Raw genomic sequence first — 13,433 nt, forward strand, 5'->3', positions numbered from 1 at the left:
ATATATAAAAAGCGCATTTGTAAAAAAAAAAAAAAAAAAAAAAAAAAAATTTGAGCTCTTTCTCACCTTTAAAAAAAAAAATTCAAAATTTTGATATTCTCTATTGTACAAAGTAATTGATACTTACACCATTTTGATGTCCTAATTTCCATACATAGCCACATTGCTTAGTGTGAAGAACTGATTCCTTATCATATGATCAATCACCAATATTTTCATTTCCCAAATGGAACGCTTGTGATTCCTACTTTCTCTTTCCATAGTTTATTCCTTTTACAAGATGAAAATGGTCAATATATCTAATTTGATGGGTGTGGTGGAACCATTAATTCATGGCGGTAGACACATTAAACCGGATTTGAACAGCAACAGGGGCTTTAAATTGATGGATACCATGAGATATAATCCCAATTTCATTAATTAAACTTAGAAATGGAGATTTACATTTACAATCTTTTCAGAATAACAACTCCAATACAAACCCAAATGACATGTTCAGCAAAAGCTGCTTACACCATTACAGTGATCTTTCTCTTTGTGAAAGATCGAAGATAATCCCAAAAGCTGGGGGAAAAAACAAGAGAACAACTTATGCAATACTTAGCGGCGGGTGATAAAAATTCACCTCAGCCCACTGAGCCATGTCTGTGGCTCTGGACACAGTAAGTAGAGAGCACTCTTTCTCTTCTGTGAATGCTCTCTCACTGTCTCTCACACCATCAGTTACATGGGTCTCAAAAACCCCATGAATATATAAAAATAGAAACCCAATAATCAATCAGGTTCAGATGATCAAGGCTATTTAAAATTAGCCCTTCTCATGTTGAACCCATACTGACCCAAGGCTAGCTAGCTAGCATCAATCACTATATGCTGTAGAATTACAAATATACCCCTATCTAATAGCTATCACCAATCTAAATTTTGGGATTTGGAAGGGGGATTGGGTGGCCCTCTAGCGGAATTGTCTACCACTGAAGGTCTGGCCAAAGGACCAACCAGCAGGGGCAACATTGTAAGAGACTACAGTTCTTCCATCGCTGGTGGTGACCTTGAAGGAAAGGCTCTGCCCATTAAGGTAGCTGTTGCTCTGCCAGTTCTGACCCCAGTTCCTTGACATTGTTTGCCACCCAGTTCTTGATCCTTTGATGGAAACAGCATGAACATCACCAGCACCTCCAACGTTGGTGATTAGAACCAGGTTGAAGTAAGAGTGGCCATTGACTGTGAACCTGATACCTCCCCTCTTTCTGCATGCCACCCTACATAGATGATTTAAAAAGAAAGCAACCATCAGAACCTCGACTGAAATTCACAACCCAAGAATGAGGTAACAAAGAAATTGACATATGACAAAGCTGGAATTCATGAGAAAAGGTGGGGGAAGGTGAATCTCTGTTACAGAGGTTAGAAGAGGGGAAGTAATGAAATTTATGTTGAAGCCCAGATGAGCACTGCAGGGTTCTGGCTATATCTTCCCTGGTTCCTCTTTTTACAAGAAGTAATGATGGCAGTGAGATTTGCAAAATCAATAAAAAGCTGCTGATAGCAGAGGGACCAAAAGAAGAAGAGCATACCTTCTGTATGCCACTGGTACAATTCCAGCTCTGTATTGAGCAATGCGTTGGAAGACAGGTTGAGAGAGATCAAAGTGTTGCAGGGGAGGGTTGCACCAACCACCATTATTGTTTGGAAGGGCATTGTTTGGTGGGCAGAAGTTAGTGGCTGTGACCATAATGGAGCCAGGGAGACACCATTTTCCATCATTCACACATCTGACCTCAAAACAAGCTCCACAGCTCAAGCCATTGTTGAAGAGGGCAGTGCTCAAAGCTGCAGTGTTAGTTCCATACCCCTGGCTGTAGAGGTTTCCATAGCCACAAGCCCCACCTATGTAAAACAAGCCAAAGAAAAGGGATAACAATGTCAAATATCTAATATGCTCCTCGGATTCATAGATTATCTCATGCATGATGAGTATGCTACATACCCATTGTCCCAGAAGCATCACCCCCTCCATAGAAGGTGGCATGAGCATTAGTCCAACCTCCTCCATACCCATTAGCAGTTGACAGTAGTGAGAAGAGACCCACCAAGAGAAGCCCCAAAGAAGCCATTTTCCTGCAAATTAAGAGCAGTTTTTTCTTCAGCAGGTTTCAGAATCAAATTTAAGAAACCCAAAACAAGTGAAAAGAGAAGTATAAGGAAAAGATAAGAGAGAGAGAGAGAGAAGAGAGAATATTACACAAACAAGGAAGGTGAGGAAAGACAAGAGAAGAACTCGATGAGGGTTGGGTGTGTGAGGCAAATTAAGGAAGGGGAGAGTGGGTATAAATAGATAGATGTTCAAGGGAGAGTGTGACCTTCAACCAACATTTGCAACTGACACTTTCGAGGTGTTGGGACCATAAACCGCTAAGTGTAGATTATTTTTGAAATAGTGAAAAGAAGACAAGTGAGGTTGAGTATCCCCCAAAGCCGCGTGGTTTTGAAGCGTTTCAATAGTTTGATCAGAGGAAATCAACAAAATCCCAGGTGGGGTAAGGCTGTTTCTAGTTCGTATTCAAGGGAAAAGGAGTGGCTACTGGGAGATGTGAATGGTTTAGTTTTATTCTTCTGCTCTGCCTCTGAGACTAAAATTGTCTTCTTTTTCATGTGTCATGCCCACATGACATGCAACTACACTGTCTACACAAAGCAACTACCTTTTGCCGCAAATACCCTTTCTCCTTTGCTGCCGTCTCTTATCCTTCAAAATTTTCTACTCTAGCCATCTCTTATAGATGCACTGAACTTGCAATCTACTACTGTCAAGATAACAGCAGAGCAGCACCTTATGACTTTCCTTTCCACTGTAAAGGTGAGCTTGGAGACTATAAAATGTGAAATTGAATCAAACATTTCTGATTTCTCTTTTCAATTAATGTTGTTTGTTTAGTTGCAGAATTCAGATCCTTTAACACCACGTGGGGCTGATGAACTTGTGACTGACCAGCCTTGCCTGCATTTGAACAAAACTAGACGGTTTGGCCATACTGTTGGCGTATATTGTAGACTAGAACTCTTTTGATTTCTATCTTTTTCTGTTCATGTATGACACTTCATCATCTTGCATCCTATTGGTGTCATATATTCAATTTTTACGCATGGGCTATATTTGGAGATGACAGCAAGAACCCTCCAAAAGATACATAAAGAGTTGTATGGCCACGATTCCGTTTCATTTCCTGTTTTTAGGTGAAAAATAGTTTTTCCTTTTTGTACACATTTTTATTGTTTTTCATTGTTTCTAGTGTTGAAATCATGCATGGTTACACATGAAAACAAAAACAAAAAAACGTTTTTGTAACCCAAAAAACCAATGAAATACGAAATTTATTTTTTGAATTTTTAGGCTTTCAAAATAGGAGGTTATGTTTTGATATAAGAAAGAGAAGAATGCCGTTTTGTCTTTTCAAAAGAAGCATTTTTTTTGGAGGGTGTGAAAGTGGGTTCAAACAGTGACAAAATGCCTCTTCGTTTTGAAAAATAGGGGAAGAGGAACATAAGAAACAAACAGGATTACACATGCATGATTTTGGCTGCTTCTGTTCTAAAAATGTAAAACAACACAAGAAACAAATAACAGGAAAGTCGCCACACAATGGAGACTGGTTTGAGTTTTGGAATAACAAAACTTTGAGGGCAACTTGAGAAAATAATAAAATTGTTCCATCATAATCTATTGGTTCTGATTTAAAATCTAATTATGATTCCCATTAATCCTGCTGATTTTCTGCAGATTCTTTTTTTTTTTTTTGGTAAACTCTGCTGATTTCTTCTGTGCTTGCTCATTTGACCTTTTCTTCTTCTTTAACCAGCATTTTTGTCTTATAGTTTAATGCACTATTTTTTCTTCCTAAATAGATTATATTCCTTTTAAATATGCTTCAATCATGATGGAATAACAACCACCATTGACAAAAAGAAGAGTGAATTCCAAGATCCATATAAGAAAGTCATTATATTTTTTCTTAATAACGACTTGTTCAGCAATGACTTTTGAGGTCCAGGACACGAATCCATTGATCAATGTATTAGTCAACCCAATTATTCATACTAGCAGATCACAATTAAGAAATGAAATCTTCCATTTTCCCCGAATATGTGTTTCCTCCCCTGCAATTTCTCCAATTCATCACTTCCAAAACCCAAGAAAATCTGGAAACTTTTTTGCTCGTTGCTAATCAGCTTTTACCCTCTTCAGGGTTTCCTTCCTATTTGCTCCTAATATAACTTAATAGTCTCTACTTGAAACATCTAAATTCTCTCTCCAACCATTATAGAAAAGAAGTAATGGCAAAGGTGGAAGAGTGCCTCTTGCTTTGACTACTAAAAAAAATGGTAGAAAGAGCAAAAAGGCAAAGTGATGATATTCTCATCATCTCAACTCTCAATAAAGGAAAAATCAATTTTTTAAGGGCTTGGTGGTCTTGTTGTGATAAAAAAAAGAAGAAAGAAAACAAAGACTAAATTCGAAGTACAAATAAGTGGAAAAGTAAGAATACTAAGAACCAGTAACGGAGTAGTGGAATAGAAAGCGTATGTGCCATGAATTTAGACATTGAAAGCTCTTTGAAAGCGAAATCCGGTATTTTAGCAAGTCGCACGTAGCAAGAGCACATGCATTTTTGGCTGCTTCTTCTCTATTCAAAACCCATTTGTCATCCTCTGTTTTTTCTCAGATTTGCCCTTCCATTTGATTAATCCACAGTCACTTCTATCAGTTCTATAATCTCTTGTGGTCTTTCACAGCCACCCCCAGAAAAGCAATTAAAAGAAAGAAAGGTTTCCATTTCAGATCCTTCCAAATTATATTAATTGAAAGAACCAGAAGTCTATGAAGAAAACAGAAATGCAATAAGATTAATTGTTTCTGGGCTATTTTCCCACTACTCGAAAAAAGGAAAAAAAGATATAGGATGGTAACAGAGATTTGAAATGGTAATAGATTGAAAGTGAGATGACAAGAATAAAGTGAACAGTGACATCATAGTGGCTGCTGTAGACTTGTAAGATTTGGGCTTTAATTTTGAACCAGAGAAGTTTAAGAGTTCTTGTTTTAGTTACAGGGGAGAGTGTTACAGTACATCTTAATTCAAAAGAACCAACAGCCGAAAGGGTGAAAGCAGCTTTGAAGTCCCCACTTTGCTTTTGCCTTCAAGATAAAATTGTGGGGAGCAAATGGGGCATGCTACTATTGGACATTATCCTGGACCAGTTAAGTATATGAATGGACCTGTCCCATTTTCCACAATCTCATAAAATCATTTTTGAGTTTAAAATTTTCAAAAATTTCTGAGTCAGAACTGTTTGATCTCTATCCACAAAAGGGTTTTTTATTATAAAGTAAAAAAAAAAAATTGGGTTGAAAGTTTTTTTTTTGTTTTGAAGGAATCTATCTTTGTTTTTGTCAAAAGGATTAGTGGGTATTAAAGCTTGCCCACTTGGCTTAAGCTCTGCTTTTGAACTAATTATATGCTAAATACTCCAACTTCTGAAGATTAAAGTTTTATAAACTGTAGTTTGGGCTTGCTTGCAACCTGAGAATTTGACTTCAGCAAACACAGGTAGCCTTTAAAGGCACCAACCACCTTAACTGTCACCGAAAAAGTGTGTAAAACTGGTGTTAGTATTCCCAGTTACTTTATTCTCTATAAGGAATCAATCCTTTGGGTATATGTCATGAATCAATTCTTTTAACTGCCATTAACCAACTTGACCTCCAGAAGTTGGAAAACTTTTCCATCTCCTTTTTATGACATGATAGCAAGATAAGATATATATTCTGGGGTCATTTCTTACTATTATTACCTCTTGGAGTCTCATTTCACTTTTTTGCTATTGGGGGAAGGGCCATGAGATTTTTATTCTCTTCAGCTACAAGTCAAAAACAAGAAATGATTTCCAATGTTGACTAACAAGTAACAATCTCACCAGTGTTAGATACTCCCATGAAGTCCAAGTTCCAACTACTGCTGCAGGGTTATATTGCTGCTGCTGTTATCTTTTCTTCCTTTTAATGAACATATCAACCCTTTGGGTTAAAAAAAGGGGAAAAGAAAAACATATCTAACCCCATAAAATTCTTGTGAAAAAAAAGATTACACTGATGATGCATTATGTTAAAGGATTAATTAAATATTTGCATACCTTTCTTTTCTAAAAGAAATCACTATCACTATGACTAATTCTTGTCCTCCTCTTCAGATAGTTCATGTAAATTAAAGACACGAGAAAATATTCAAAACTACGTTGGACAAGAATGATTGGTCTTAGCTGTGAAGCGAAAGAATCAACTTCTAATTAGCTGTGATTTTGAATTATGTCAGCAGAGAATAAGATCTTTGATTTGCCTCAGAAGAAAGGTTGCTGTCGTGGCCAGAAGGTTAGATCATAGAACAGATAAAAGTAGCCCGTGATTAATGGAAATTTTGCCTTAAAAAGAGAGAACCTATATCTTTCCAATAGATTGTGTGGGTCTGAATTTTAAATGCCTTAAGTGGTTAACCTAACAAACTTAGAAGGAGTTAAAAGAGCTTTTAATGCTAACAAATCAACAATACTGAAAAGCACCATAACTACCCAATCAATTTAGTGACATGTCTGTTTTAATTTAGGAAATTCAGGGTTATTTTTTGGAGAATGATTGTTTAATGAAGCTCATATGATTTGGGTTGTGTAAGAACCCCTTTGATTTATGGAGAGCAGAAGCAGATTAGCACTGCCCACAATGCTGTAAAGTTGAGATGCTATGATGATTTTCTGTTTCAAATTTTAAATGGTTCATGTAAAGTTCAGTAAGATTCTGGATTGTGTTGTTTCAAATTTTAAATTTGGAAAGTTGAGAATCATACAGGTCAAGTAACTCCAAATTGCCAAAAGCAGACACTGACACTCCCACGGGGGGACTTAGAACTTTAATCCAGAATGATGCTTCCATTATATCACTTGCTTTACTGCCAAAAACTACAATTAATCTAGTTCAACTCTTAAGGTGATTTCTTCTTTTGACACCCCATTTTGTTTTGGAATTCTGTAAAAAAAACTGTGATCAAACCAATAGTGATGAGCTTCATACAGAGCAAGAAAAAATTGAGAATGACCTCCAATCTCCTTTTTCATTTATCAGAATGAAAGATGGTATGAAATGCATTCAATGTCAATGGAAGATCTGTTAATTTATCGATGTCAAGATAAGCCTTAATTTGGGGAGTTGATTGACAAGGACTAGCAGAGGGGATAGAAACAATATCTATATTAAGAGAAATTTCCTCTTAATGAAAGGATTGAGCTGTACCACAATCAATTGTTTTCATTACTGTAACTATCACTTATTCATGAAAAGATCCAGACAAGAATCCATGAAGTCCACCTCAAAAGGAAGGATAGCTTTAATTCCCAACCTTGCAACAAAATTTACCTTGAAAGCACCACCAACAGTTCAAGAGAGCAGTACATTAGTAAGTGTAAGTTCACTTACCACATTTCTTCTGATCTTTCATTTTCCCCACAGGAGGTCATCAAGCTGCTTCTTGTTGGCATTTTCACAACCATACGTCATGCATGATCGAATGGTGAACAAGGTAATGTACCCCATAGATAGTTGATAGTACATTAAGTACAATTTTTGCTTGCAAATGCAGAACTTACTCCTCCACATATTGTGATGACTTGTGAGAATGATTATGTCCAGCTACAAGGTTTCATTATGTGGTATCAGAAGAATTCAGAACTGGAAGAAGAATGGCCAAATTGCTGGGACTTTGACAACCCAACAAATAAAAGAACAGTGAGGGATGGCCTTATGTACCAATCAAGAACAGACCCACCTACAAAATCTTCTTACAATCAATGAAAGAATAGGCCCTAGAAGTAGAGATGCATTGATACCATTGAGTAGAACCTGATGCCCTTAGGGTCTTGAAAGGGCTGGGAAAGATTTCAATCCAAGGGCAACTAGCATGCCTAGCTCTAGGGTTTTTTTTTCTCAGCCCACCATTGGGGGAGCTAAAGTGTTTGTCCACAAAACCCACCCTAACCTTCTCTCTGTGATTTGTATTCCTTGTAGATAACAAAGTGGTCCATGAGTCATAAAGAGACAACTACCTTAGAGACAAAAAATAATGAAAGATGCACATGGGGAGCAAATAATGAAAGAGTGTCATTAGTCTTAAAAGGAGGCAAAAACTTTCCTGCAAATCAGGCAGTTGGAATTCTCTTGTTACCCTTAAATGTAGCCGTTGAAATGGAATCCCACTTCAAATAAAAGTGTAATTAAAGATACAAAAGAGTAAAATCTGAAGTAGTATTTATGAACCATATGGGAAGAAAAATATTCAATATCGACGCGAATATCTATGGATGGTTTTTTTCTTTCGAATTCTCTCAGAGTTAGACACGAAGCTATCTGGTATTTAAATTATATATAAAGTTACTTTCCTGAAGATTTACCCAAAATATGATTAAATTGATTTGAGACAAACCTTAGTACCAAAAGAAATTTACTTTTAATCAAATTTCCAACAGCCCTTGATCCTTCATAGTCCAAAGATCATCATCTACTTCATAGTTTAATGAAAAATCAAATCCACAAAGCCACCGTAGGTTTTGATGTTGAAATGCTACTAGAAGATGTTTATTTTATACTAAAAAAGTTAGTAGAACATGTTAAAGTGGGGCTGGGCACCCCACCACCACAGCTCATCACATGGCTACAGGGGAGAGGCTTAGAAATTGAAGGTTCCACCATTATCATAGTGTGGAACACGTAGACAATACACATTTTTGAGGCCGGGCTTGAGAAAAGAGAAGCTTGGGCACCCAAAATTCAGCAAGAGAAACAAACTAGGACGGTCCAGCGAGGCCATCTCGATCGTTGGTTGGGGAAATTTCGGTCGAGATTCAATCTCGACCATTTGAAAACAACAAATGCTCGACCAATTTTGCCATTCAACGATTGAGAAGGCCTCGCTGGACTGTCTAGAAGCTAGGTCCTAGCTAGAGAGCTCGACCAAAGTATATCTCTGCAAATTAGAGAAAAAGAAGCTAAAACATTAAAGAACCAAAGAAAAAAACACATAGACAATACAAGATTTTAGTGATTAGGACCGCCATGGAAGGCTACCTCCACGATCTTCCAGAATTGGCATCTATTGTCTAATACAACGATGGTGATAAGATTTGCACATCTCTTGACTGCATTGTCTTTCTATTTAGAGATTGGGATATGATGAAATTAGTCTATCCATTGACAAAAAAAAAAAGCTTGATTTTGATACAAGGAAGCTCGAAATGACTTTGGACACTTGGCGAAGTATCAAAATCTTTATTTTAAAGCATGAATTTTCCGGTTTGAAATGAAACCCATGTGGCTAAGTAGCTAACCAAGCATTGTCAATGATGATGTGAAGTACTGAAGGATCGGAGCCAAAGAACCACATCAGTTTACATCTCAAAAATATCCGAATCAATTTTAATGGTAATGTCTCCATCGTTGTGGCAGAGTGGAGTTCATTCAGAATTCTGGCAAATCTATGAGAAACAAGAGATGGGTCTCGAGGGACCTACTCTTGTCACAGTCCAACACAGCCCAGTTAGTTTCAGAGAGTAGCAGGTGAATTGAAATAGATGCCAAATTGGGTTTCCAGGAAGGATCCTTGCCCTGTCTTTTGCAGGAACAGAGCTAATACCAATGACAGAGAGTGAACCCAGAAACGAATGGCTAGTTTTAGTTTCTAGGGAAATATGAGTTGTGTGTTGCAGTAAGAATCCTTCTCTTATGACTCATTTAGGTGTGTTTTCTGGGTTAGATAAGAATCAACCAACACCTAATTGCAGAGCTTGCACATGGTGTTTGTTGGTTGTATCTTCTAGGGTCTCTTTCAAACTTCATGTCAAAGATTCTTCTTTTACTTGTCCCCGAAGAATTCGTGAAGATATTAGAGAAAAAGACATCCAAAGATGCCAAGGGACGACGATGTGGAATTGAAGCAAAGTTGCCATGCAAGTCTTGATTTAGAGCAGATGACACCATTTTCCATTAACATCTACCGTTAACCGTCGTCTAATTATCTTGGTTCTGATGGGGACATCAATGGGTTGGATCGAAATGGGTAGTTAAAACTTAAAAGGCTGTGAGATCACCTGCAAGTCCAATCAAATCAAACCACGAAAACTAAATTTTCTCAGTTCTTTTAGTAGTTAGGCTAATGCACGACACTTTCATTTATCTCTTAATGCGACGTCCAGTCCACATTGTACCTTCAATGTCGGATGTTGACACATAAGCAGCACAATACATCCAACAATTCAATCAAATTTTACAGTAGATGATCTGAATTTTCGTACTCATATTGCACCAACGTATCATGATGGACAACTTGAATGATGCAATTTTGAAGATCTATGACAAAAGCAGAGGGTTTGGACCAATAAAGCAGGGGCAAGGGGACACAACCCCTATAATACACCAGAGACTTGATGGATTGACCTATTTACTCGATTAAAAGTCATAAATATGTATGAATGTTCACCTATTAAGTCATTGAAGGATTTTGAGATTTTTCGCCTTTGGATTTGGGTGAAAATTCGTATAATGCATTTCTGGCAATTGGTTGAGAGGCTCTATTCTTTTCTTTTTCTTACAATAGACGTAGTACATCACATTAGTGTGTGAACCACATTAAATTTATATTACTTATATTTTTTTAATATTTCAATTCATGATTTCTTGGCATTTGTTTTAAGAGTAAGTCTAACCTAATCTTTTGACCAAATAGTTAAACCAACTTAATGAGGCCTGAATAAGGACAGAAAAATAACACGGAATTAGATTTATACAAATTTAACAACCAAGAAGTGGAAAGTGACCAGTTAATCCTTCTTGCCAAGGTACCTACCTTCCCAGCTAGAGGATGAACAATAGAATAAAAGGCTCAGTATTAACTCAAATCTTGCTTTAAGTGCAAGATTACAAGTGAGGAGTGAATAGATTCCATCTCTTTCCTTCTAACTAGTACTAGTTGATAGTCTTGTGTATTAGCATGTATTGTGAAAGCCATGAACACATGATCATAGTCTAGCTAGGTTTGCTAGGTTGATAAGAAAGAGGTGAGTTTATTGACAACGAGAACCCAATACACTTGTGAGTTAATCAATTGCAACCCCAACAACATTCACAAATTACCACCACAGCTCCTTGAGGCTTGAACTCCATTCACCTGGTCCTCACGGTGGCCAAATAATTTCAAGGCTTGATATTTGCTCAGGTATTGCAGTACCAAGAAGGTGCTCGATGGAAGACCCACCTGGGCCAACACGCCGGCCTTTGCCTGCATTCCGTCCAGCGAACCTATATTCTTTGTTCTACTTGTGGTGGCCATGTAGAGATGGTAGTGCAGGGCAAAAGATTGTGTAGCGCTAAAAGAGTGAATCAAAACGAAGTGGATGGTAACATGTAGTCACAAAGATCATTGCTTTTTCGTTTGAGGTTTAAAGTAGCTCATAATCAAGGTGCGAAGTCTTGACGAGATTTTGCCTTTCGTTGGTCGTCGAAACCAGGGAATTAGTGCAAGATTTTGCCAACATATCTGCAAAATTTTGTCCAAAAGTATAAAAAATTGATAAAATCGATAATAAGGTGAAGGCTTAACATGTCGAGTCATTTCTTATAGGTCAAGTCATTATTTCAGCAAAGACTTAACATGACAAGTCATTTTTTAACCCTCAAGTTATTTATTCACCATTTTTTTTACAGTTTTACCAAGTGTGTGGCTAGAAATTCCAAACTTAAACTCATTTTCTTCATTTGGATGATGGAAGACAAGAAGAGCTTTTTATTTTTCAGAAGAGAGAAGATGACGAGACGACTCATGAACAACACTCGTCTTGTTCTTCAAAGTCTAATCCTTGGTTGGATCATGTCTTCTATGTCTAAGAGCTCTCTACCTATTGTAGAAGTGCAATTTTGAGTTCTGATGAATTTTCATCTCTTCTTGAAGATGGAAGTCACCGAACTTCCATAACAGAGCCCTATGATCATAGCTCACATTAAAAGGCTTGAAGAACTCCAAAGAGCAAGCGAGGTGAGCGTCCATGCAAGAACCAAACATTGAAGCACCATCTAAGAACTCGACATACTCATCGATGATCTACAACCTAAGAACGGAAGTCAAGATATCTCGACAAAGTTTCGACAATTTTTACCAACATTTGCTGGTTAGCCAAAAAATTGGCAATTTTCCAGCAATTTTGGTAAAGTTCATTTTTCGACCAACATTTCATATTGCCATATAACGAAACGGGCGAAATTCACCATATTTCAAGTGAATTTAGCCAAAATGTTTTACATTGCTCATAATTCACTTTCGATATGATACATATTGACACATCTCTCTATTGGATCGCACTAAAACATTGACCAAAGTGATACACTACTTGATACAAGATTATGTCTCTTAAATCACCTGACTGATATGATACTTGAACCAATACTTTAAACCTTGTTTCCATGAACTTGAATCCAGACAACAAAAACCTACTTAGTTGAACTACTGTTCGAGGGGTGGTGCATCTTGAGGTGGCTTCGATTCAACAACCAAAAGGTGGTGTTACGGGAGGGTGACTACAAACCACCCTCAACAAAAGCTCTTGTCTGCCCAAAATCCCTAGGCCTAGATGATCCTTCCTCAAAGAAAAGCCTGAGCCTTGGAACCCATTCCTCAATCGAGAAAAAGGTGCTCCACCACAATTTCCTCTGACCTCGCAGAGAGAGGACAAGGAGGATCAAGCTTGTATCTTCACAGTTGTCTGTTCCAAGCAGTCTGCATGGAAAACATGAAAGAACACAATGACCGGTATTCTCGCAATCCTATGAGAACTCAATAGTGATTTATGGGTCAGAAGCCTAACACATAATCCACATTTGAAGCTCCCTGTTAGATTATACGAGGGGCAATGTTTTAAGAATCCAACAACTAGCATTGCTCTTCTCTGTGGCGTGTGGCAGCATGAACAGATTGAATCTCTGAAGAGATATGAAGCCATTTTGGATATAAATATAGTAAGTTCTGTTCTCACTGGTTGAACAGGCGAATGGAATTTCCTGTAGAAATATTCCCATCTCTCTCTTGTTTTTTGGGGTAAGATTCCCATTTCCCTCTTCAGTTTGGATTGGAAAGGATTTGATGGGTGGGCTTGGGCATGAACAAACCACGACTTGAGAAGTTGTGATTTGAGAAGTGTGCATCTCGGTAATGGACTCACATTCACTACCATCTGACCTGCATGAGTAGGAGATACAAACAAATTTTTATTTTAGGTAACAGATGCAAAACAATGGTAGTTTTTTTTTTTTTGGTAAATTGTACTTTATTCAGAAACCTGAAGAGTGG

At 37.5% G+C, this 13,433-nt stretch overlaps 1 protein-coding gene across 1 annotated transcript; it reads right to left on the reverse strand.

Moving 5' to 3' along the window:
• Nucleotides 1-397: 397 nt before the first annotated feature.
• LOC149006690 (expansin-A10) lies at nt 398-2,338 on the reverse strand. Its single transcript, XM_089165398.1, has 4 exons — nt 2,246-2,338; nt 1,991-2,121; nt 1,578-1,890; nt 398-1,262 (listed from the first exon to the last, which is right to left on the reverse strand). The coding sequence occupies exons 2-4, from the start codon at nt 2,115-2,117 to the stop codon at nt 956-958; spliced, it is 747 nt and encodes a 248-aa protein (XP_089021524.1). The 5' UTR covers nt 2,118-2,121; nt 2,246-2,338; the 3' UTR covers nt 398-955.
• Nucleotides 2,339-13,433: the final 11,095 nt, after the last annotated feature.

This window comes from Hakea prostrata, chromosome 8 (assembly GCF_041222555.1).
Source record: "Hakea prostrata isolate BN-2017 chromosome 8, UWA_Hpros_2, whole genome shotgun sequence".
In the NCBI taxonomy this organism is placed as follows: Eukaryota; Viridiplantae; Streptophyta; class Magnoliopsida; order Proteales; family Proteaceae; genus Hakea; species Hakea prostrata.